This window comes from Anopheles arabiensis, chromosome 2 (genome assembly GCF_016920715.1).
Source record: "Anopheles arabiensis isolate DONGOLA chromosome 2, AaraD3, whole genome shotgun sequence".
Taxonomy (NCBI): Eukaryota; Metazoa; Arthropoda; class Insecta; order Diptera; family Culicidae; genus Anopheles; species Anopheles arabiensis.
In genome coordinates, this window is record NC_053517.1 from 10370604 (window position 1) to 10395228 (window position 24625).

General features: G+C 49.6%; 4 protein-coding genes across 6 annotated transcripts; 3 read left to right on the top strand and 1 right to left on the bottom strand.

Moving 5' to 3' along the window:
- Nucleotides 1–362: 362 nt before the first annotated feature.
- LOC120893756 (tropomyosin-1) lies at nucleotides 363–6599 on the top strand. Of its 2 annotated transcripts, none has more exons than XM_040295834.1 (5): nucleotides 363–494; nucleotides 2219–2671; nucleotides 2737–2956; nucleotides 3027–3204; nucleotides 5638–6599. In XM_040295834.1, the coding sequence occupies exons 2-5, from the start codon at nucleotides 2298–2300 to the stop codon at nucleotides 5718–5720; spliced, it is 855 nt and encodes a 284-aa protein (XP_040151768.1). In that variant the 5' UTR covers nucleotides 363–494; nucleotides 2219–2297; the 3' UTR covers nucleotides 5721–6599. The 2 variants fall into 2 exon arrangements, with proteins under 2 accessions (XP_040151768.1, XP_040151767.1); XM_040295833.1 differs by lacking the exon at nucleotides 5638–6599 and adding an exon at nucleotides 3961–4161.
- A 955-nt stretch (nucleotides 6600–7554) lies between these two features.
- LOC120898777 (synaptotagmin-11) lies at nucleotides 7555–17579 on the top strand. 2 transcript variants are annotated; one of them, XM_040305098.1, is made up of 3 exons: nucleotides 7555–8257; nucleotides 13211–13931; nucleotides 14495–17579. In XM_040305098.1, the coding sequence occupies exons 1-3, from the start codon at nucleotides 8218–8220 to the stop codon at nucleotides 15174–15176; spliced, it is 1443 nt and encodes a 480-aa protein (XP_040161032.1). In that variant the 5' UTR covers nucleotides 7555–8217; the 3' UTR covers nucleotides 15177–17579. The 2 variants fall into 2 exon arrangements, with proteins under 2 accessions (XP_040161032.1, XP_040161033.1); XM_040305099.1 differs by having other exon boundaries at nucleotides 13232–13931.
- On the bottom strand, nucleotides 17492–18749 carry LOC120898778 (tRNA-uridine aminocarboxypropyltransferase 2). The gene is made up of 2 exons (XM_040305100.1): nucleotides 18406–18749; nucleotides 17492–18334 (listed from the first exon to the last, which is right to left on the bottom strand). The coding sequence occupies exons 1-2, from the start codon at nucleotides 18498–18500 to the stop codon at nucleotides 17632–17634; spliced, it is 798 nt and encodes a 265-aa protein (XP_040161034.1). The 5' UTR covers nucleotides 18501–18749; the 3' UTR covers nucleotides 17492–17631.
- Nucleotides 18750–18813: 64 nt separating this feature from the next.
- Nucleotides 18814–24625, top strand: LOC120898775 (transmembrane GTPase Marf). The gene is made up of 10 exons (XM_040305095.1): nucleotides 18814–19239; nucleotides 19889–19967; nucleotides 20287–20824; nucleotides 20927–21219; nucleotides 21307–21537; nucleotides 21608–21715; nucleotides 22060–22983; nucleotides 23071–23217; nucleotides 23292–23488; nucleotides 23566–24625. Exons 3-10 carry the CDS (start codon nucleotides 20605–20607, stop codon nucleotides 23765–23767), a joined length of 2322 nt encoding a protein of 773 aa, XP_040161029.1. The 5' UTR covers nucleotides 18814–19239; nucleotides 19889–19967; nucleotides 20287–20604; the 3' UTR covers nucleotides 23768–24625.

A 24625-nucleotide genomic window follows, 5' to 3' on the forward strand; every position in this document is an offset into this window, starting at 1 on the left:
TACGATTGCTGCTGCTGCCATCGGGAGCGCTAAAAAGGAAAAACGCTTCTCCTTTTCTAACCGTCGTGGTTCGTGGTTCGTGGTTGCCACCCCTGCAAACACACACACACACCTGAGAGAACCGATCGGGGTGCGGATGCGCGTGCGAACTGCACGCGCACTAGATTTGCGCAAAGGGGAATATGTGCGTCCCACGCGCACCAGCACACAGTGGCATCGGGGAAACAAAAATGCGGGGAAAAGCGCCAAAAACGTGACGTCACCGTGAGCTAAAGCCGACTCGGCGGGATCGTGCTTCACGCACGCTTTTCCCCGCTTTTCCTATGGCGAGTGTGTGTGTGTGTGCGCGCGAGGCCACTTCGTGCACCGTCCGGGACTGGTCGCACGGCTGTGTGCGTCGCTCGGCGTAAGGGTCAATCGGAGTTTTCCTCGTATTGCGCTACTCAGTGCTATCGTGTTTTTAGTCTTGCGAGGATTTGAGTGAAAGCGCTCAGGTTGGTTTTGTTGTTTTTGTTGTTCCTATTTTTTTTGCCTGAAAGGGGGTTTTGATTTGCCAGCGAAGGATAGTCCTTACGTTTTGTATTACAATTAGGGTGAAAAAGTGTAAAATCTTTTTTTTTTTGCAAATGAAGCTTCACAGTGATACCAAAATGAATAGTATGAAAAAGTGCAGTCCAAAGTGCATCCTAAGTACGGTTACAGTAATTGGTAGTAGGAACCATTTAGCAGTCATCGGCAAAACACCTTCTTAAACCATTAAAAATGTGTTTGGTTAGATACAAAAATGAAGCAAAATTACAACAACAATTAAAAAAAAACGACACATTCCTTAACGTGACGGCCTCTACCAGGGCAGCATCAGCAGTGAACTATTTCGTGCGCGTACAGGTGTCCGTGTAAGCGCCCCCGGTCAGTCAGATAGTGTGTCGGTGATCGGTGGGCCCGAAATAGCGCCAGACCGACCAATCGCTGCTACTGCGGGACGGCAGCAGTTTTTTTTCTCACGCAACGGTTATAATTAACCATTTAGCCTAAATCTCGCGCACGGCACACAACAAGAAGAAGAATAAGAAGAAGAGGAAGAGGAAGAAAAAACATTTGATTTCATAGCGGGTGTATTGGTTTGAAAAAAAACAGCCCCCCGCGTCTAAAAATAGTCTCCATTGGGGTTTGGGTATGATTGAGTAACCGCCTGTTACTGGTTAGCTGTGCAGCGGAAAAACTCTGTTTTGTGCCACCATCTTTTGCTAAGAGTAATCGAACATTGACAATGTATCCAGCAATGTATTCAATGCCGTCCAATAATCGGAGGCAAAAATTTGCCAACTCTCTGCACTGAGCTTGTACTACAGGGCTGCCGTTTCTGTTGGGCGCTTTGCGCATGTCCGTATTTTGCGCACACCGTACCGGCAGCCGCACGATTCAGCTACACTTCAGCTTATAAGGTCCGTCGGGCGGCTGCCTCATCCCCTCAGCCTCAGCCGTTTGCCACGGTATATACTAACTCCTGCCGGGGAGCTATTTTTACTAGAACAGATGCGCGCACGAACGCTGATGCGCAGGCCGCCTGATGCGTATGCGTGATCTCTCGCACTCGCGCCTACTGCTGTCGCCACTGTGCTGCAACCTTCCTTGCACGGTTTTGGGACGGATTTGGGGGCTACCGTTCCGCAACGTTACGCAGGGAGGGCAATTGTTCGCCGCGGCCTACTCATTTATGAAAATTTCTTGAAATAAACAGTGGCCTAGAGCAGGTTTCTGGGGGTGGGAGCAGAGGAATGGTGTGGAATGCGTTGCGTTGAGTATGGAATGTTGGGTAGTGCGTGGCGTAGGGACGGATGCGAATTTAGGATGGCTGGAAGGCCTAGAGTCGAATGTTCTATTATTAGGAATTGCCAACGGATTTCAAGCAATGGGCCTGCTGTTTTGTACGTCTCTTGATGTGCTCTACTGGTACTGTGGCATGCAAAATGGGGTGCCAATGTATTGCAACTGTATTTTTCCTCACTTTACAAGGTTTTAGTGCTAAGCGCGAATAATCCTTGCCAATTACGAGCAGGTTTAATTAACAAGGTAGTTGATGGAGACGAACAGTAGCTAAGAAGTATATCAAGACGTTAGGACCTACAATAAAACATCTTGCGTTCCAGAACTCAGCCGCAAAAAACATTGTATCTCCTAACTGTTTGTTCGTTTGCCAATTTGTTCACTTCGACAGCTAGCACCTGCAAAAAGGAAAGCTCCTGTTCCTGTTTCATTTTCTGTGGCCCGCGGTTAGCTAAAACAAACCATCCAAAATGGACGCGATCAAGAAGAAAATGCAGGCGATGAAGATCGAGAAGGATAACGCGCAGGACAAAGCCGACACCTGCGAGAACCAGGCAAAGGAGGCGAACCTGCGCGCCGACAAGATCATGGAGGAGGTCGCCGACCTGACCAAGCGTCTGGAGCAGGTCACCCAGGACCATGAGAAGTTCAAGGCTAGCTTGGAGCAGGCTACCAAGGACAGCGAGGAGAAGGACAAGCTGCTCACCTCGACCGAGGCGAACGTGGCCGCCCTGACCCGCAAGGTCCAGCAGGTTGAGGAGGATCTGGAAAAGTCTGAGGAACGTTCGTCCGCCGCGCTGTCCAAGCTGCTGGAAGCTACCCAGTCGGCTGATGAGAACAACCGGTAAGCACAGGGCAATTGGGGATGACAGCGGTCAGCTAACTAACGTGCGCGGGGCCTCTTCGCAGTATGTGCAAAGTGTTGGAGAACCGTTCCCAGCAGGATGAGGAGCGTATGGATCAGCTGTCCAACCAGCTGAAGGAGGCGCGTATGCTCGCTGAAGACGCCGATACCAAGTCCGACGAGGTGTCCCGCAAGCTGGCCTTCGTTGAAGACGAGCTGGAAGTGGCTGAGGACCGTGTCAAGTCCGGCGAGGCCAAGATCATGGAGCTGGAGGAGGAGTTGAAGGTACGCAGGCGGAGGGAAGCAACAGGATAAGCCATCGAGTGTAACATCTTCGTATCTTCCCTTCCCACAGGTCGTCGGTAACTCCCTGAAGTCTCTGGAGGTGTCGGAAGACAAGGCCAACCAGAGAGTGGAGGAGTTCAAGCGCCAGCTGAAGAGCCTGACGATCAAGCTGAAGGAGGCGGAGACCCGCGCCGAGAACGCGGAGAAGAACGTCAAGAAGCTCCAGAAGGAGGTCGACAGACTAGAAGGTACGTGCGAGAGCTTGCGCGACCCCCTGTATCTAATACACCACCAACAGCCATACCCGAACCATACAATCTGCGCGTGTACGATCGCGTTGGTCGTCGTCGTCGTCGTACCTTCTGGTGCTCACACTAAACGTGTTATACGGATAGGCAACGGGTAGTCTAATAGTTGTTCCTCGAGGCGAAGAGTACTGCGTCACTGATAATACACAAAGATAACACACACAGATGCACACGTACCATCACACTGACACTTGTTGTTACGTAGGCTTTACAGTAACAGTAGCTGTTAGATGCCAGACAGACAGACAACGCAGACAACACCACACACACATACACACACACACTATTCTATTTCTCTCTTCGCTGTTTGCTTACTTGAATAACCTGAGCTGTAAATAGCCGCCAAGGGTGCTTTTGCTGTTTGCCATAAACCAAAAAACAAAAAACAAACATAAAACATAAACCCCGAAGCCGTTAGCTTGGTCTGTCCCCATAGCGGGGCCCGAGCTAGCTGGGTCTATTGAAATCCAATCACACCATCTCCAACTCCTCGACCTGAGCGAAGATCAACATATCTCTGCGGCACACGATCGTCCGACACCGGGATGTGATGATCAAACTTTCCAAAAACCGTGTCTCCACCATTCCACCACGTCAGTCCACCATCCGTCCAGCCCACCATTTCCGGAACAGCAAACGACCTCGGGAACAACCACGCAAATCCTAACAAACTTACCTTTCTGTAATCTCTTGCAGACAAACTGATGAACGAAAAGGAGAAGTACAAGGCGATCTGCGACGATCTGGATTCGACCTTCGCCGAACTTACCGGATACTAAACTGCACGCTAACTTCCGTCTTAACGTTGGGCGTCACTGCCTGCCCGTACCAGCTTGCCTCAAAACCCTTCTACACCCTACCAACTTCCTTCCCTCACTCCTCCCATATCTGTACCACTGCTGCTCGCTTTCCCCTCGCACACTTCTCTCCTTCACAGCTCTCCTGCATCCTCCCGCCTTCCTTCCTCTAGCCAAGTCCAGCTAACGAAACGCGAAAGCTCTCTGTTCGCGCACTAGCGACAAGATATCCTTCGACTGTGCCTTCTGCTACATCTGCTACTGCGTCGCCGTTTTGAAGTGGTCGTTCAGTGCCTAAACGGTGCCCGACCTATACTACGCCACGATTACGCAGAAACAAAAAAACTCCCCGCATCACGTTACACGTTGGTGCGCGGTGATAGTAGTGCGATGCTATCCGATCCGACCCTTTAGGTATTTATGTGTAACGCACGTTACATACACGATTCTGCTATGCGTTTCGATTTGGGTTTTTTCTGAAAGTTTTGTTTTCACCGCCACAAACACTCACCACTTTTGTTTTTGTTGATTGATCCATTACAATCCACCGGCTGTGTGTGTGTGTGTCGGCTGTGACGTTGTACATCTTCTGCATTGTCTGCATTGTCCAGTCCGCACGTCCGTCATATTTGTACCTATATACATCTATATATATTTATATTGATCACCTCAAATGTGCTCGTCCGTTTCCGGTTCCGTTCGGTGTTCCGTTCATGTGTACATGTGTTTCCATTTCACATCTTTGCAAGAAAAAAGAACATAAAAGCACATCCACACAATACAATGTTCTGATCGTCATCTTCCGTTCGCCCGGAACATCTTCCACCTGGCTCACACATACACAAACACATACACACACACGCGACTTCTCTTTGTGGCCGTAACTGTTCAGCATTCAGCAAAGCATTCCACTCTGTGTTACGTTGTGTTGTAAACGTCCGTTACCATCCCGTTTCACCTGTACGTGCGTGCGTTCGTTGTACACATAAACTACATACCAAATCCCGAATTTCCATTTATGTCGATCGAGCCTCGAGTTCCCCCGGTCATCAGGGGGAGGTAAAAACCCTTCCGACAGGATAGCTTTAGATCCCCATTCCATCCAAAATGCGCCTCGATCTGCATTGCGTGCATAGACCGCCGCTTTCTAACCATACATGCGCTTACCGTTTGCATCCTGTTTTTTTTTTTTTTTGGAACTAGCTTGTGTTGTTCGGTGTACTAACGAGATTACTATCATATGTACGTAAACACATTCACTGGTTCTGCTGTCCCCATTGTTTGACTCATACGTTTGACCTTCGTGCGACAAATCACCATCGACCACACCGAATATCGTCCGTACGCGACAATCGGGCAATGTGTTATACTACGTGTCCTGGGACGCAAGATCGTTCGCAAGCCCTTCCCGTGCAGGCCAGAGAGTGAGAGTGGCTCCCGCGACGATCGGTGTCTGTGTATTTAAAGTGTCCATTCGTTTTTTTTTGTTGTGGCGTTCAAGTTATGTCCATTTGGCAGACGGTTGCATTCCTTGTGCGATGTGGTACTAACAGACCTTTTCTTCACTCCTTCACAGATGAGCTGGGCGTCAACAAGGACCGATACAAGTCCCTGGCCGACGAGATGGACTCCACGTTCGCCGAGTTGGCCGGCTACTAAGGTCGGTTTCCATCTATGGCCGGCTAATTCGAGGGGGGAAAGGATGGAGTGTTACGATCGGTATGGTATAACGCCGGTGCCCTGGACTGTGCACCGTTACCGTGCCCGTACCGTACAGCACCTGCACCTGTTAACACTCTGTTACTTTACCTATCGGAAGGCATTTTTGAACGAACTTTCGCGATCGAAGCAAACGAGAACCGAGCTTAGCTAGGACAGTCAGGCAGCAAAAGAGTAAATTTACACCGCGAATGCAAGGAACGAGCGAGTGCGAGAGAGAGAGAGAGAGAAAGAGTGCATTAGAACATCTAATTTAATGCGATCATCTAACATCACCGTCCCAGATGGTACAGAGGGGAGGTGCCCACAGAGAAAAAACAGAAACACCAGCAAGGCACCATATTTATTGAGAACAGAGAGCAAGAGAAGCCCCTCCTAAAGACCCCAAAAAGAGACCATCCCAGAAGCAAGGTTACAAAAGATCATGTTGTTGTTGTTGTTGATGATGTTGTTGTCATTGTTGTTAGTCGCCAGCGTTGTTTTTGGAAGCTTCTATACATCCTTGCGTCGGAGCGCACAGGTAGTAGTGGTGGTGGTGGTCGTGAGTGGTTTTGCGGTTTGTCCATTAGGCCTGTAGGCAAGTTTGGCACCAAACACACACAAACAGTGAACAGAGGTGACCATCTTGTACAACAAACACACACAAATACACACCCACACATACATTAATCCACTCTGTCTTAGATCCGAGGTCGTAAAACAACATCAACCAATGTGTGAAGCATGCGTATCTTCCAACGTCTACTTTCTCTTGATAAATGTATTATTTATATCTTTTGAATAAAACTACGAGGACGGTAAATAATTTTAAGTAAAACATCCAGAAACGTGCATTACTTTTGTCCAGAAATGGTTGACGATGTGGATAGTGAATGATGATTGTCTTAAAGGGTGACTTTTTAAATTCTACAAAACACGAGACTTCTTAACACGTGGCCCGGTAAGTATGAGTCCTAACGACAAAACAAAAAAGAGCTCTTATTCTGCTCTTGATGTATGACGTGCCATACAAATGTTTTAGCGTTGGTTGGGTTTGAGAATCCGTACAACTATATTTTTCATTAACGTCACTACGTGTTGTATTGCAAACTTTTTGGAACAGAAACTCGGAGTTGTCACGTGTTTGCTGGAGGCAACAGGCCGAAAAACCAAGAAAAGTTTGTGGAGTTGTTTCAAGGTTAAACTGAGAGAATAAGTTTGTGAATCTTTGGACAAGAGGAATTCAGAAGGATAATTAAAGGAAACAAGTACGTCAAGCGTCCAACTCCATGAGATCGCTTTAAAAAAAATACCGCTTAACGATGGAAGCGCATGGTAGTTTGTACGGTCAGACACGTTAGCACGTGTTTGAGCATTTTCAAATTATTATTTTTGCTTGCATAAAATGTTACAAATTTTAATTAATTTTTGAACAAATTTTAACAAATTAATAAATACAAAAACAGTCGCTAAACTAAATTAGCTTTGCATTTCATTCTTGTTTTGGGTGTATTGGGTGATAGGTGTTGCTCTGACGTTTCATGATTATATTGTGACAGTTGGAAGACTTCCAGAAAAGTTCAGACGTATTTTTCAGAACATTTTCCATTTCGTTTGGGTACATTGCTCCAAACTGGTTCTCTCTCTCTCTCTCTCTCTCATGTTTTGTCCCTCTCGTGCAACTCTACACATCTCATCTCATCTCTCAGCATCAGCAGTTGCTCCGAAAGCCGCGTAGGAGTCGCAAAACTGAAGCAATTAGTAGGCGACGACGACACCAAGCAGCAACCGGAGAGCTTAAAAGCTCCGGCCATTGTTTTGTTTTCCACCGGAATGGTGAAAACGGTGTAGAGCGCATGCGCCTCATTTCAGTTCCGCTTGCTTTATCGATTTGCCTGACGTTGGTGCTCACACCTTCAGCATAAGTGCGACATTGCGGTCATATTGTTCGGAGTTCCGTACAAGCGCATCGCATCCCAAGTATCCCAATTGTTGCCCAGACTGCTGGTGCTGGTGCTGCGTTCTGATCAGTGTTCAGTGCTTTCAAAAAGGATTCAACAATGCTACGCATTGAATACTGGGTGCCACAAGCATTATTCGTTCACTAGTTTGAAGGTGTAACAAAACTCGGTACCGAGGTGAGACGTTAGTGTCGACGTTTGCTAAAAAAACACTTCGTAGGACAACTCCTTTCAAGCGAGTGTGTAGGCGCGCGCGTGCGTTTATTTCCTCCGTGCCCGCGTGTGAGTGTGTTTGTGCGTTGGAGGGTGTTTTTGTGTGCTTCAGTGTGTGCCCGGAAGAGATCCTGGACTGCTGGCTGGATTTTTAAGCAAATTGTGTAATCTCTGCCTGTAAGTTCAGTGAAGTGTCTCCGTGTGGTTGTGTGGGTGGAGTTTGTATTCCTGTCTGAATCCTGTCTCACGTCGGCACAACGGTGGAGTCCGGAATCATCAACAAGATGGGCGACCACGGCCCGGACATGAACACGCTGGAAACTGGTAATATAGGGCTACTTCAATTCTAGGGCATTCTGCCCACGCGGACGGGAACGAGGTGGTTGGAATGAGTGTGTTCGAGCAGCGTAAGGAGGGGCTATGGGGGAGATAGAGTTCTATACAGGAGATATAAATATGGATGTATATATGGAAGGAATTTGATGTGGAAAAAGCAGGAGCTGCGGCTGAGTCTCTGCAAACAGGCCCATACTGAAGGTGAACCAATACACGCACACAAACGCAAACATGCCTGCTTTGATGTGTATGGCACATCGTACAAACATCGGGCATTCCCATTAGCTGACATTAACAATCGCAATCGGGGAGCTGGAGAAGAGGGGGCAGGAGTGGGGGAGGGGGAGGGAGAGTGCAAACATTGCACTTGCCGATCATATCACTGACGGTGGTGCCAATGCACCCGACAGTCGGTCGCCCGCAGTTGCGTGATGTCCGGCGGTACCAATTTTCTCGGTGCCCGCTTGGCTGGCAACACCTGATTCACCTGACCCCGTGAGTCATCCCGGGAAGCGTACAGAGCGTACGCGTCCCACACGACGGCTCTGCTGTGGGAGAGTGGGAGAACGATTTTGATTTGGTTCCAGAAATTAGTACCAGAAAACAAGAAAAAAAAAACATATCGATTAAGCAGTCCACAGCTGGAGCTGGAACATGATTGAAGAGACGGTGGACCTAGTAGATGCATTAGTTGGGATCATTAGATTTCCATTTGCTGGGCAAGAGGCTGCATTGCTCATTGAGGATACTCTGGATTTCGTTTTGCCATTGATTGTAGATTAAGGCTTCTGGCACCTGTTCAAGGTTTACCTCGTACAATGATGTCGAGGTATTTAGTGGATGTCCGCACGACATCCACAACCACAGCATAACAGGATTATAATTTAGAATATATTACCATCAGATCCCCGCTTAGCTGCTCGATTCCACACGCGTTTTCAGTTGCTGTTTACTTCTCCACAGCTTCATAGAGATTCCAAGCTAAGATTTATGGAGATTGCATCTAGTAGTCTGAGCCAAAAGAGTATGACTTAAGCTGGATGGTTTCGAAGCTGCAATCGCTACACTATCAGAAATACACCAACCATCACCATAGCGATGTAATCTAATCTACGTTCTTCCCTCTGGATTGATTGAATGTATTGCCTTTCGCTGGCCCTGGCCCTTGATTCACCATGCAACAGTCATAGTTTTCGCCGCGCAAGAGCTACCAGCTAATACCACGAAAGTGTCAACTAGCACAGGTACTCTCATAAAACACATTCCGGCTGCAAGTCACGTACGGAATGCAGGACGCGGAATAATCATACCCGTGTTGGACAGAATCCACTCCCGATAAGGGGAAGATATCAAACAAAGACAAAAAAACAGTCAGCTTATTTTCTTTCCCCTATCACAGCTTCTCCCACTCATCCTCATAGGGAAGCGTCTAACTCAGGAAGCTGTTCCTATCGATTGGCACTGTTGGCGTCTCGGTATTACTTGACGCAGCAAAATGCAGTCCTGCCTGCCTGCCTGCCAGCTTGCCGGGCGACCGGGAGGTCGTATAACTCCCGCCAGCAAAACCGTAAGCATTCCCGCTGTGCTCGTATAAAGCATTGCATTGCGTCCTTGGCTGTGGTGTGCACCCGCAAACCCGATTCTCGACACGCGCCGGCCATGGAGGCCTTTCCTTGAACTTCGATGACAAAGCCCTCTCCGAGTGCTCCGAAGGCAGCAGCATGGGAGCCGCCCGAGCCCGTGGAGGAGGAGGAGGATGCTGAAAGGGCGCACACAATGCGGGCACCGTCTTGTTGGGGGAATGGTTGTAAGACACGTTGCATTGCATGTCCGCCTGTCACTTACACTCGACGGCGTGTAGAAATTTCCATCCAGTATTATCGAAAGGGGAGAAAAAAAAACAAAACATAAAAGACAAGCAAATGCCGTTTCGAATGCGGACATCTCAAGAGACACGGATGATGGGTGTGCATCTCTGCAATGAGCCAGGCAGTTCGGATGAAGATGTCGGAAGTTGGCGCACCTGAGCGCCACAGAGTTATTCGTGCCGTGCACGAACGTGTAATATTGTGTGCCAACTGCTTGCGTCTATTTTTCCGTCGTTTGCTTCATTCGCTCCCCCGAGAGCCGTTGACCACCAACACGTCTGACGTCCAAACATAGCCCACCACTGCACTGGCGAAAAAGGGCAACGCGTTCGATGATGGTTTCGGCCATCATTCCCCGCCCGGACGAAAATGGACCTAAAGTGCGCCATTAGCGCAAAGCTCTTGAAAGGCTGGCAGCAAGAATCGGCAAGCTCTTGCCGCTTCTAGAACATCCACTTCGAGGGAACTGGTACTGGCTGCAGCTATTACCGAAGTGATTAACTGGAGTTTGCTTAAAGCGACGTAATGGATTATCCAGCAGTCGTTTGGAATTGAAAAATGCTGCCACTTTTCGGTGGTCAAGTCGATTCTCAACACTCGAGAAAGCTTCACAAAGCACCAGCACGAAACAACGAAACAATGTACCTTGTTAACCAATCGCTAGTGCCTTCCTTATCGGTGATTTGTTTGTGGCGAAAAGGAAAGCGGCCTCGCACCATCGTCCCCAAGCCCATCAATAATCCAATTAAAGTGGATTTGCATGAACGAGCGCTCGTATTTGGGAACAAACAGAACGCACCGAAATAGCTTTCAATACGCGAATGAATTCATAATTTGAAATGAAATCCTTCTTTGAAGTACGTTTCACGAAGGCAATCGCAATGGAGGTAAGCTTACAAAATCTGCAGACTAATCTTGTGCTGAATGAGTGTTTCATAGGGAGCACAGCGTCTTGATGCTCGGATTTGATTCTATTTTCAGTAGAATGTGTTTTCATTCACTCGGAGCTGAAATAGAGTATTTACAAGAAGTGTTTTTGTTTTCTAGCACCACACGAAATACAACATTGGTTTCCATTTTATGTAGTCTTTTCGTTGGTTACGTTCTACAAAGGTTAAATAAGTTATCCAACCGCTTATTGCTATCCCAACTCCACACCGGATACGCAGTTTACGCTCCCTTGTGGTGCATCCCTGGGTGGTGCGTGGGAAACCCAAATGCTAGATGTTTTTTGAATATTTTATAAACAATCGATTGGTGAAAGTTAAGGACCGTTGCCGACCGTTTACGCATCGCGCGGACATAGAGAGAAAGAAGGCGACCCCCATATCATTTGGGAGCCACTAAAATGTGTGAGCCAGCTCCTCCGAGGAGCTTTGGAGGATCGTAACACGTGTTACATTGGACGCAAGCTGTGCTTCTTGGTTCGTTTGAGTCGCTGGAAGCCGTTTTCGTTTTTGCTACTGCTGCTGCTGCTTCTCGCGGTAGAATGCCTTTATATTGCTCCCAGTTGGAGTTGGAGGAGGAGAGTTGGTTGAATTTTTGCTGAGCTCACTGGCGGGTCGGCCCCGTCCCAAGTCCCAACCACGGCTGGGCTAGAAAGCGCAGGGATAAGCGCAGAGAAGGTCGACAAAGTCGTAAAACGCCAAAGCATATTGCAATGAAAAAACAAACCTTTCATTTCTATGTGTGTGTTTTCGACTTTATTTCGTTTTCTACTTCGAAAGAATGAAATGAACGATTGCTTTTCCATTACCATTGAGCACACTGGGAGTAAAATAGAAAACACGAAAAAAACTCCCCCGTACGGTCAAATTTGGATTGGAGGGTTACGATAAGGCAACATTTGCAATTAAAATTGTTTTGGCAATTAACAGAACACCTTCACACAGTCGGAGACGTTGGAATTATGTATCGTTTTCTAATAATGACCACCACAAGCTCCACGTACGTTCGTTCAACGCGATTTGGTCTGGAAGTACTTGCCCATTACATGGTTATATTACAGCATCGACCAGTTGCGGGATTACTTACCACCACTGGCATGGTTGCTACTTATCTAAACCATCGTGCCCGGTCGGCTACAACCGATAAGGAAAATGACTTTCCAACGAAATTAGCACACCCGGGACAGCTCAGGATGAGATGATACCGTTGCGTAAGGTGGCGCGAGGCGGGAGCTTTTTCCTGCTTAAAATTAGCAAACCAGGTGGGCGCTGAGTAAGTGGTAAGGCCTCCTTGCTTTAATCCCACCTCGAAGAAGCTTCCCTTGGAGGTGGACGAAATGATTATCCAAGATGGTGTGTGCTTGGGCGGCTGCGAAAAAGCTCATGGCTTTTAACTGGAATTAGCTGTTAAAGCCCAATCGTTTGCGTAAATTTATCATAATTTCAATTTAATAAACACTCCAATCCACAACACTGTTGTTGTTGTTGTTGTAGTTGTTGTCAGTTAGGGAAAACCATCCTCGCGAAATGGTGCCACACATTACGGCTTTACGAGCGTTCGCAACGCGTAGCAACGTACGCATTGAAATATGACGCAGGAAAACCCGATGCCATCAACCCGCCCCTACTCGGGGGGCCTATTCCGCGGATTCTGTTGCTTTCAATTTGACGCACCACTTATCGTCACTTAGTAGTCCCTCCACCGCCTTCTGCCCGGTAAATGGTTCCTTTATGGGCTGCTCATATCATTTCGGGGAGATCTTGTAATGCTGGCTTCCCCCCCTCTGTAAGTTAGTCTGGAAGTAAACGCGGGCTTCCCAGAATCAAACAATGAACCTGCCAATTGGCCCCCCGATACACCAATGGATTGGCTCTGGCGAACGTTTACGATGCTTTGGGATCGTATGGGATGTTTTCTCACCGAATTTTATGGCCCGCGAATCGGCCCCGAACTGGAATGGTCGTCTAAGGATTCCCGAGCCTGACGGAGGCCGGGCGACAGTGACCTTTGGCAGGGCTTCCTCTATTGCACACTCGATTCCAACCCCTTCCGGTATCCGTCGTGCCACCGCGGCACAGCACCCACTCTCTATCTACTCTTTATCGCACGTTGCCGTTCATTCCAGATTACGTTGTGCTCATTTCAGTGGTGCCAGCCGTGCTCGGGCTAACCGCAGCCGCCATACTGGCCGTGACGGCCTGCTTCTGTGCCCGGCGCTTCCGCCGCCAGCACAAGAAGGCGGGCCACGAGGCGTCCTCGCTGCCGTTCCAGCCGCCGCGGCCACCGAAAGCGGTCCGCTCGCCGAGCGGCCAGCCGCCACAGTATCTGAAGAAATCACCGTCGCCGACCAGCATCAAGCCGCTGCCGGGCCACCTGCCCGCCCAGTCACCGACCGACCAGACGACGGCCGCCGGCGGAACGACCGCAGCAGCGACGACGACCACGCTGGCCACGACCACCACCACCACCAGCATCGTGCCACCGACCAAGTACACCGAGGAGAACGAACTGATACCGAAGAATGCGCAGCTGGAACCGAAATCACCGGACGTGTCGGAGCTGGGCGATCCGAGCTCGTGCGAGAACGGGGACGGCACCGAGCACGGCAAGCTCGGTACGATCGTGTTCAAGCTACGCTTTCTGGCCGATCGGAGCGCGCTGGTCGTGTCGGTGGTGCGGTGCCGCGGTCTGCCCGGCAAGAACCACGGTACGGCGGCGGCCGAACTGAGCACGATCGGGGGCGGCACGATGCTGTGCAACGGGAGCGCCAACGGCAAGCAGACGGCCACCGATCCGTACGTGAAGCTGCAGCTGCTGCCCGACAAGCAGCACAAGGTGAAAACTCGGTAGGTAGCAAAGCACTGCTGTCAAAGCTGACGCTTAGAATGTGGCTGGAGAGAGTTTCCCCCGGATGATGACACACCTTTGAAGATGTGCTCTATAAGACATAAGGACGCAAGCGACTACAGACAATCAATACTGAAGGTCATCTGGAATTGGGCAATACAGGTTGGTTTGGATGGCGACGTGCCGAGTGTTGTCCCCTAAACCACGCGTGGCAATAAAACTTGCGCCACCATTTTTCGCCTGCGGAGGACGATAAATATAGATGTGAAGAAAGTTTGCTTTCCCTTCCTTCCCAGAAACCGAGCCGGGAATTGAAAAGTAATCCATTTAGCGATCCACTTCCTTTTCTGCTTCTTCCAACTCTCCTGGTTGGTTGGAAGCGCAGATGTTTTCCAAAAATAAACCCATAATCTGCAGCCGGAGGCTCTTCTGTGCAGCAGGAAGAAGGGGGAAAATGGGAGCAGCCCGATGCGGTGGTGTAATCGTCGGAATGGGTTTTCCCACTAACTTATCACTTATCTCTGTGTGTTTTTCTTCTCCATTTCACCTCCCCCCTCCCCAGAGTGCTACGCAACACGCGCAACCCGGTGTATGATGAGGACTTTACCTTCTACGGACTGACGCTGAGCGAGCTGGCCGGCATGTCGCTGCACTTTGTGGTGCTGAGCTTCGATCGCTACAGCCGGGACGACGTAATTGGTGAGGTCGTCTGCCCGCTGTCCGGCATCGACCTGCAGCAGATCGAGAACCAGCAGGTAGCGCTGAGCCGCGAGATTCAACCGCGCAGTCTGAAGATCCGGGCGCAGGGCCGTGGCGAGCTGCTGATTTCGCTCTGCTGGCAGCCGGCCGCCGCCCGGCTGACCGTCGTACTGCTGAAGGCACGCAACCTGCCGCGCATGGATGTGACCGGGCTGGCCGACCCGTACGTCAAGATCTACCTGCTGTACAATGGGCAGCGCATCGCGAAGAAGAAGACGCACGTGAAGAAGCGCACGCTCAGCCCGGTGTTTAACGAAAGCTTCGCGTTCGACATACCGACGACCGAGGGGGCCGGCGGCGCCACGCTGGACGGTGTTTCGCTCGAGCTGATGCTGCTGGACTGGGACCGGGTCACCAAGAACGAGGTGATCGGGCGCCTCGAGCTGGGCGGACCGCGCAGCAACGGTTCCGCCCTGAACCACTGGAAGGAGGTGTGCAACTCACCGCGCCGTCAGATTGCCGATTGGCACAAGCTGCGGGAATAGGTGGCCAGCGGTCGCTATGAGCATGCAAAAGGCAGCGGACAGTTGCCGCAAACAGTCATCTTGTTTTCGTAAAACCACTCTTCGATCCACCTTGTTATATGGCTTTGACCAGGCCCTCCTTTTTCCCCCCAATGACTAAATGTGACCCCTGCAATGAACTGAGCATTCTTGAGCAGACGATAGACAATGTGTAGAAGCATCACGCTATGCCCTTATTCACAAGAACTCATCATAGGCCAGGCACGTTTGTTGCGGCAAACATATGAATTACGTCAAATTAACACATTTCATCTGGTAACGAATCTACACCCCTACAGTAGCTATGAAGCCCACTGATCTGTGCATCTGTAGTTTGTAGCGCCAGGCTTTCTGCGTGGGGGTTTTCTAGTGCATCCACATCACACCACCACCATCACCATCAATTTTTTATCACTAGGAAGGAGCTTAGAAATGGAGATGGATACAACGGGACAGAGATTTATCGATATACATATATACAAGCCAACTGACACCTTCTATATCCCATGATGATGCTGCACGTATATCCATGCTGAGGGCATACATCTAAAGTACAGGAATCGCTATTCCCATGGTCTTGCTGAGATCTTGCTGAGTACAACTAAGCTAGAAGTTGAATTTGCACCCACTTTTCCGAACCGATCCGAACTCTCCTCGCTTCTGCCGAGAAAAAAGGGAGTTAGCAAAATTAGACACGAGAGACATAACATTGATCGAATCCAATGCACACCGATTGCGTCCACCGATGCATCATCACTTGCACCCGTTGCTACTACGTTCACGTGTGCTTCTGTGTAGTTCTCGCACTTGGTGCCGTAGTGTTGTGAAGCAAAGAGCAAGATAACAGGGAGAGAAAGCCATGCTACTACTAAATAGGCATAACATTTTGGAATCTACCCAAACACACCCACTCAACAACATATATTTACTCGCTACGCGTAGATGATGATAAACAACAGGCAATAAGCAAGCAAATATGCAAAAAAAAAAATAAAGAAACAGAAACAAGCCCCTATAAAGCTGCCCCATAGAGGCGTATGCTGCCCGGCTATTGGTCAATATTTAGTGGTAGACTCTACGCTGATCCCATCCTGTCCTAGGTCCTAGGCGTAGCAGGTTATGTGAACGATTGGTTCTTTATGAAAGAGCCCAAGCAAGGACACCATTAGCGTTAGTGGGATGTGTATGTGTGTGTGTGTGTGGAGGGGTTGCTGGAGCGGTGGAAATGGTTGATGAAACCGCGCTTATGTATGTATTATGATACGAGAAAGGGGAAGGGATAGGGCCCATAGGGACGGGGATTTGATGATAAACGATGGTCTAAGTAAGTGTAGATGTTAGTAACCGCCAGTAATTAGAACCTTTTTTTTAGTACTTACACAGGAACCATCCGTTGGACGGGTCCTGGTTGTGTTCCTTATGCCATAGAGTAATGCTTCAGTGATTTGTTCTTTGTTTTTAAAATAGTCGGTAGTACCTTCACGTTAGTTACCACAAAGTTGAGCAGACAAAACAAGTATGTTAAACCCTCCCCCAGTTCTTGTTCTGCTAAGACCCCGTAACGGTACTCTGGTGCCGTTGTAAATATTTTGGAATTTTGGTTTGGAAACCGACTCCTAGAGATTATTTCTTTGTCGTTTTTTTTTTTGTTTAAGCATAGACTTTAACCATTCCATTTCTTTGATCCAATACAATATAACCCCTTTGGTAAGCGCAAATCAAACAACGTAGAATATGCTGTGAATATCGTAGTGCGTTAGTGATTATTTTATGGCTGTAGCTTTTCCGGAACTGGCTGTTAGGCTGTTCCGGCTGCGAGGAACGAAATTGCATGCGCAAGAATGTGGCCCCAGCGCGATGGTGCAGATATTTGTGGCAATGATGAGTCTCAATTTAAGGTAACAGTAATTTCAGTTTACAGTCCAAAGATGTAAGTGGGTGTTTGCTGGCCGTTTGCTAGCGAGCGACGATTCAAAAGCAGGCCCAACGGAAGCTACCCCTATGGACGATTGTACGTACAATTCGACGGTATCGCGCAGGAGCTGTATGATCAGTTTGCTTCAGTGCGTTGTTTTAGTAGCTTAAGAGATTGGGACACTATTATATTAACATGCGAGAAAGCAAACAACAGCAACCAAAAACAAACATTGTTAAATTTGAATTTGAATATTTAAGATGCTGCAAGGCGCGCGCGCGCGCGCGCAATAGAACGGCGTTTGCATAGCGCCCAACGGCGCCCAAAACCATACATTACAAAGATGGGTCATCAATAGTTCTGCTCTGTGTGAATGTATATATACACATAATAAAGCTATGCTCTATTTTATGTTACGAAATCAGTACAATACAAAATGGTATAATAAAATGATTTAAAAAAAAGTAAAATCATCGTGTTCTGATGCTGGATTTACCGCGGTAAAGAGTTCTGTCCCTATTTCTACGTCGAGTGCTTCCGTTCCGTCCCGTCCGATGGGTCGTCCTTAAAGTTGTCCGCGTGCTTCAGCAACCGATTCAACCGCCGCCCGATCAGCTTCGGGTACTGGTTGTGGCGGATCAGGAACTCTTTTGACTGGTGCGTGACTGCCCCGTTGGCGAGCTGGTACTGGCAGAGCACGTGCAGCGGCTGAAGCAGCTGCTCCCGGTATCGGTCGTCGCGTTCGAGCGCGCTGAGCGCCTGGATAGCCGTTTCCAGCGTGCTGAGACACCCTTCGGTCGGTTGGGTGCGGATGATGTAGCTGCTCGTGCCGGACGATACCAACTTCACCTGGCGCATCGCGTGCAGAGCGGTCGAGCAGTGGTAGATAGCTTTCGCCTGTGGCCACGTACCATCGAGCAGGATCAAATTGTACGGCCCGCCGGCCGGATCGATTTGTTCGATCGGGACCGAGCTGGCGCTGGGATAGAGCAGCAGCGACCGTTTGTCGGCCAGGATCGCCTCCAGCTCCGCATCGTGCCGGGTGTTGGGGAACCTTTTGCCCTTGTAAATGAGACACTTGCCGGGGGCGAGCCCAACGGATAGCATCGGGGCGGTGCGTAGCGATCGCTTCTCTTCGGCCGGATGTTGCAGCAGTACGATGCGCCCGGCAGGATTCAGCGGCTCGGGGGGTAAAGCGGCACACCAGCACACTTGCACGGGTCGGCTGGAAGCGGCGAACGGTGGAAGGCAAACCATTAAGCAATCCGTTTAGCAATCCATTTGTTGCAAACTCACCAACATTTGCTGCACAGCGGCCTCATCCTAGGCGGGTCTGCCGGAATGTTGGCCAAATCTTCCCAGGCCGATAGCTCCAGCATAACGTCAGCCATTTCGCTTCGATTACACTTTTGGTTGTCACAAAACAATTTCCCTACTTATCACTGAATGCTTCCGAACTAAACGGAATTTGTCCGCACTAAACAAACTTATCACAGGTTGCCAGATACGGTGTGTGTTCCATTGATAATCGCACTCCGTACCAGTACCAGCCCCACACGGTTCCCGTGAAAAGATGTAAACAAAACCGCCATGTGTCAGAAAAAAACCCCCACACGCCTGACAGTTCGCGCCTGTCAGTATGTGTGCGTGAGTGTGTGTGTCCGAGCGCCGTGAATTGACAGCAGCGAACGCACTGGAAGAACGGTGCGGTGTGTGTTCGTGCTTCTGCAGCGACGTTTTGTCGTCGTCGTTATCCCCGACAGCTCAAAAAGCGAGTTACATCACGCGATTTCACAAACGCAGCAATCGGAGCAAACAATTTGCCCAGCGAATCGTCCCCCTTTGCCGTGGTGCATTGTGCTGTGTGTGTGGTTTTGTGGGTAAAGAAACGGCCATTCCCCCCGTTGTGTGTGACCTCGGTGCGACGGGCAAGTGGCAGCACACAATCATCACCGAACGGTAGCGAAAAGTGCGCCGTGTGCGTTTTCTAGCATGCTCTAGCGCAGAGAAAAACGCAGCTTGCCAGGACATTCGGTCATCATCGGTGAGGAAACATCATCGTCATCCGCAGCAGCAGCAAATTGGGGCGCCGCTTGCTCTTTCCGTCGTAGTATGACCGAATCAAAGCAGGTTCGTATCCGGAGCGGAACGGTACAGGAGGGATGGAGGGGGCACGGGGAAAACACAACGGCGCACCACTCACCTTCATTCATTGGGCCGTGTGCTTTATCAGCTCCCAGCACCACGGGTGGAACGAACCACAAACGAAAAAAAAAACAAACCGTGCTCTTCTTTTACCTTTTGCGTCCCGCTTGCGTTCTGTTATTCTTCACGCCTTTCCGCTAATTATCCGACCCACCCACACACACTCAGTGAGCCATACAGTTATTTGGAAAGAATTGTTCGGCGAGAGCGCAATTACGATGTATCGTTCCCGAAAAAGATCATCTTGTTACGCCTGCCGTGGGCCACCCCCCAATGCCTACGTCGTACTAGCTTGCCTCCTGGCTTACCTTGACCGTTATGTGCTTTTTGTCCGATCTTTCCTGGCTGCATTTTCATTCATCCGTTTCGCCGCTTTATCCGTTGCTCTTTATCGATTGTTTTGCATTTCCCTCCTCTTTTTTCCAATTGGTGTGTGTGTGTATGCCAACAGTAGTTCCACGAGCGACGACCGTGCACCATATCCCGCCAAGCCCAGCGACTGTGCTTTAAACTTCCCAGTACGGATCCTTTTCTTATGTTCTGTTTTTTTTTCGGTTTCTCTTTTTATTTTCAGTTCGTTGCTTAATGCCAGAGTGTTAGCGAGCGTGAGATAGAGCAAGACGTGGTTCCTCCCGTGTGAACGTGTAGATAAGGTTGAATGCACACACTGTGAAGAACGTCCAAACAACCCCCACCCATTACCGCGATACCTTCCAAAGGCTCCTTTTGTGTTGTGCCGTCAAAAGTGGCTTTGAATGCGGCTGTTTTCCTGGCTTTAGTTCCACAAAACACATACACACCGGTGCTCAGTAGGCTATCATTTCCGTTCGGTTCGAATCTGTCTACTAACCCCTGCCCGTTCATTCATACGTTCCCTGCTTGTGCTGCGAAGTGTGGTGGAAGTGGAAAGCACGGAAAAGAAGGATTGATTCTTTCGAACCTGTTTTCGCTTTTTCCTTTTCCTCAACCTAGCGCCACAATCGAACCGCTTGACACACTCGCGCAGAGGATAAGCGGTCCACCGGAAGGCGGGAATTAGAAGTATACACGGTTTTTGTATTTGTCTATGTGTGTGTGTAGCACAACGGCATCGGAATCAGAGATTGTGACAAAAAATCACCAAAGCGCAAACTAAAGCGCAATTGATTCGTATTGGAGACGTATTTATTTAGCAAAATTGTTGCCCGTTAAAAGCCGTACACAATTGTCACGTGTCGTGATCCCTCTCCCTCGTTTCGTTTCGTTCGGACTGCCAATCCCGCCAATTTGCGTACCGATTTGTGCCACCCCATGGCAACCTACCTGAACCGCACGCTGTCGATGGTGACCGGAAACGGAAACGCCTCGATGTACGATACGGCCGCCCTGATCGATCCGAACGCCCGCACGCTGCACAACAATGCGACCGACGTGTCGCCGCTACAGATTTTCGTGCGGGCGAAAAAGAAGATCAACGATATTTTCGTCGAGATCAATGATTATGTCGTCGAAACGACCGGTTTCATCGAAGGTGAGAGCGAAAAGCGAGGAACACAGTATGTGTGGGGGATGTGGTTTAGTTGAATTGCCATATTTTATTTATTTTTTCTCTTCTACGCTTCCCTTCTCCCAGCTGAACTACCCGCCGCGTCCGAGATCGTCGACAAGGCGGAAGCGGAACAGTTCAAAAGCTATGTGCTTAAGGTGCGAGGCATCCGGGAGGTGCTGGCGCGCGATAACATGAAGGTGGCATTTTTCGGCCGCACCTCGAACGGCAAAAGCTCCGTGATCAATGCGATGCTGCGCGATAAAATTCTTCCCAGCGGCATCGGCCACACGACCAACTGCTTCTGCCAGGTGGAAGGCATCGATGGCCACGAAGCGTACCTGGTGAAGGAGGGAAGCGATGAAAAGCTCAACGTGACCGTAAGTATTCCGGTGCATGGATCCCCATCATCGTCCGGCGGTTAAAAAGGCGCATGAAGATAAGGTTCTTATTTGTGCAAATTGCAGTCCGTGAAACAGCTGGCCAACGCACTGTGCCAGGAGAAGCTGTGCGAAAGCTCGCTGGTGCGAATATTCTGGCCGCGCGAACGGTGCAGCCTGCTGCGCGATGACGTCGTGTTTGTCGACTCGCCCGGCGTGGACGTGTCGCCGAACTTGGACGACTGGATCGACAACCATTGCCTGAATGCGGACGTGTTCGTGCTGGTGCTAAACGCCGAATCTACCATGACGCTGGCGGTAGGGTTTTTGCGGTGCGCGTGAGGCAATTGTACAAAACATGAATTCAAAGCTGGTTTTATCTCTGTAGGAAAAATCATTCTTTCACGAAGTGTCCACCCGTCTATCGAAGCCGAACATTTTTGTGCTGAACAACCGCTGGGATGCGTCAGCGTCCGAGCCCGAGTTTCAAGAATCGGTAAGTGTTTGTTACGCGGGACTATCTGACTCATGTGCTCCATCGCTCATTGCTTCCACGGTGCGTTTATTTTTCTTCTAACCCATCTACACACATTTAAAGAAGGAGCTGGAAAAGGTAATGAAATGCGTTTCGATGCACGGTGGCTGTTATCGCTTCTTAAACGAACGCGTTAACCATGCACGCTTTTCATTCTTTTCTGTCCCTGTGTGCGGTTGTGCGTGTGTTAAGTTTCTGTTTCCCCGTACCTACAGTTATATATTTTTTGCACAACTACATGTGTTAGAAGAAGCATACCCAAAAGCAATTGCAAACGCTGACCAAGCGCTCATGTCTTCCTTCAGGTGAAAGCTCAACACCAGGAGCGGTGCATAGATTTCCTGGTGAAGGAACTGAAGGTCGCCACACCGAAGGAGGCGGAGGAGCGTGTGTTCTTCGTTTCGGCACGCGAAACGCTGCAGGCACGGCTGAAGGAGCAGGAAGGCCTCCCAGCGATAGCGGGCGCGCTGGCCGACGGCTTCCAGAACCGCTACTTCGAGTTCCAGGACTTTGAGCGTAAGTTCGAGGAATGCATTTCCAAGAGTGCGGTGCGGACCAAGTTCGAGCAGCACAGCTCGCGCGGCAAAAACATTGCGAGCGATATGCGCATGATGCTCGACAGCATCTACGAGCGGGCGAACGTGCTGCGCAACCAGAAGCTCGAGCAAAGGAAGCGCCTGACGGACCGGATCGCCAGCACGGAGACGTCGCTGATGCAGGTGACGCGCGAGATGAAGATGAAGATCCACACGATGGTCGAGGAGGTCGAGCAGAAGGTGGCGAAGGCGCTGAACGAAGAAATCTGGCGGCTGAACGTGCTGGTGGACGAGTTCAATCTGCCGTTCCACACGGATCCGCTCGTGCTGAACGTGTACAAGAAGGAAATCAATGCGCACGTGGAGAACGGGCTGGGGTCGAACCTGCGCGCCCGGCTCAGCACGGCGCTGGCGATGAACGTGGAGACGGCGCAGCGCGAAATGACGAGCCGCATGACGGCGCTGCTACCGTCGGAGAAGATGAGCGCCCAGCAGCATCAGGTGGTCGTGCGCACGCAACCGTTCGAGATGCTGTACACGCTCAACTGTCAGAATCTGTGCGCCGACTTCCAGGAGGACCTGGAGTTCCGGTTCTCGTGGGGCATTCGGGCACTGATCGCACGGTTCAATGGGAAGATCCGGGCCAGCAATCGGAAAGCGATCACGCATCATCGTCAGAACAGCAACATGAATGTGAGTGTAGTGTGTAGGGAAATGGCCACCTCGAGCACAACATGGTAATGAAAGGACAATTTCTTCTTCCCTCCCTCCCATCGTTAGATGTCACAGGTTCTTTCTCCAACCTCCCCGATGTGTCTTATGCCGGAGAACGAGCTGATCACGAACGAACAACTGTCGGTGATTTCAAAGGTGGCCATCGCTTCGATAGGATCGCAGGGAACACTCGGTCTGGTGGTGGCTGGATTGGTAAGTCTCTAGTAGTGTTTTATATTATTTAACGTTCCGAAACATAAACTACATGCTTATTTTTCCCCCTAAAGATGTTGAAAACCATCGGCTGGCGTGTGATAGTCGGCGCGGGTGTAATATACGGCAGCGTGTATCTGTACGAACGATTGTCCTGGACGAACACGGCAAAGGAGCGCAACTTCAAGAACCAGTACGTAGATCATGCAACGCGCAAGCTGAAGCTGATCGTTGATTTGACCTCGGCCAACTGCAGTCACCAGGTGCAGCAGTAAGTAGCGCTCGAAATGCATTGCTCCATTCATTGCTTTATTTTAAAAACGCTCTCTATTTTAATGTTTTATTCAGGGAACTGTCCAGCACTTTCGCACGATTGTGCCGGGTGGTGGACACGGCCAGCACGGAGATGAATGAGGAGCTGAAGCAGATCGAAAGCTCGCTCGGGGTGATCGAAACCAACCAGAAACAGATCAAGCTGCTGAAAAACAAGGCGAACTACATCATGAACGAGCTGGAAATCTTCGACAGCAACTACATCAAGGCGAATTAGATAGAATCGTTGACTACCCCTTATTTCTTGAGCTCCGGTGGATGGGCAACAGTGTAATTGCCCTTTAGATACAAATGTTTCCCATATTGGTTCTATTTTTTAGGGATTCAGGAAATGGGAGAAAAAGCTCCCCACAAAACAAAACGAATGTGATTTTTTTTTCATTTCTTCATCTCGGTTGGGAAAATCGAGCACAGAAACGGTGGAAGCATTGTAGAGCAAGTCCTAGTTGTTGAGCAGCTATCGTTCCGTAGCACACGTGCGTTCCTTTTTGCGCCATAGAACGGGGCAATAATGGTTCGGCTGTAATCGTACTAACCCAAAGCAATGTCCACAATATCCTCTGTTAACAGCAGCTCCGGAAGGAGTACAGCATATTTAATGTTTGTTTCTACAGTAGGCAATAGGCAAATGAACGAAGCAAGGCGAAACGACGCAACGCTTTTAGTGAGGGGATGCGCTCGCAGGATGATGGCGCAATGGCTGCGCAACGGGGTGCGTTACAGGTGGTGCGCTAGACGGGAAAGGAGCAGGTAGAGCATCGCTGCTTCACCCGTGCTGTATGATACTATTTAATGTACTGTGAATTAGTAGCAAATATCTATACTCTCAAACCCGTTGTTTGATATGTAAAAATAACACAACTAAATCGAATCGTTCTCTCCGTGTTCACGTGAATAAATGTAGTTTGCGACGCGGTGGCGGTGCACCGGAAGAGCGGACGAGCGAAGCTACCAACGCGGCACGTGATCACACGTTTGCTGCTATAAATAGACCGTTGACGCGTGCATAGCATCGATAGGAAACTTTTTACAAAATAAATTGGACAAGCAACAGAAAAGAAAAAAAACACAGAAA

What these genes read in the sequence shown, in the direction of transcription:
- LOC120898777 (XM_040305098.1), top strand. Translation starts at nt 8,218, where the DNA reads ATGGGCGACCACGGCCCGGACATGAACACGCTGGAAACTG. An exon ending in CATGAACACGCTGGAAACTG is followed by an intron (nt 8,258 to 13,210) that starts GTAATATAGGGC and finishes CGTTCATTCCAG; the next exon opens with ATTACGTTGTGCTCATTTCA. An exon ending in CAGCACAAGGTGAAAACTCG is followed by an intron (nt 13,932 to 14,494) that starts GTAGGTAGCAAA and finishes CCCCCTCCCCAG; the next exon opens with AGTGCTACGCAACACGCGCA.
- LOC120898775 (XM_040305095.1), top strand. Translation starts at nt 20,605, where the DNA reads ATGGCAACCTACCTGAACCGCACGCTGTCGATGGTGACCGGAAACGGA. An exon ending in AATCTACCATGACGCTGGCG is followed by an intron (nt 21,538 to 21,607) that starts GTAGGGTTTTTG and finishes TTATCTCTGTAG; the next exon opens with GAAAAATCATTCTTTCACGA. An exon ending in GTCTGGTGGTGGCTGGATTG is followed by an intron (nt 23,218 to 23,291) that starts GTAAGTCTCTAG and finishes TTCCCCCTAAAG; the next exon opens with ATGTTGAAAACCATCGGCTG.
- LOC120893756 (XM_040295834.1), top strand. Translation starts at nt 2,298, where the DNA reads ATGGACGCGATCAAGAAGAAAATGCAGGCGATGAAGATCGAGAAGGAT. An exon ending in TCGGCTGATGAGAACAACCG is followed by an intron (nt 2,672 to 2,736) that starts GTAAGCACAGGG and finishes GCCTCTTCGCAG; the next exon opens with TATGTGCAAAGTGTTGGAGA. An exon ending in AGCTGGAGGAGGAGTTGAAG is followed by an intron (nt 2,957 to 3,026) that starts GTACGCAGGCGG and finishes CCCTTCCCACAG; the next exon opens with GTCGTCGGTAACTCCCTGAA.
- LOC120898778 (XM_040305100.1), bottom strand. Translation starts at nt 18,500, where the DNA reads ATGGCTGACGTTATGCTGGAGCTATCGGCCTGGGAAGATTTGGCCAAC. An exon ending in CCGCTGTGCAGCAAATGTTG is followed by an intron (nt 18,335 to 18,405) that starts GTGAGTTTGCAA and finishes CGCCGCTTCCAG; the next exon opens with CCGACCCGTGCAAGTGTGCT.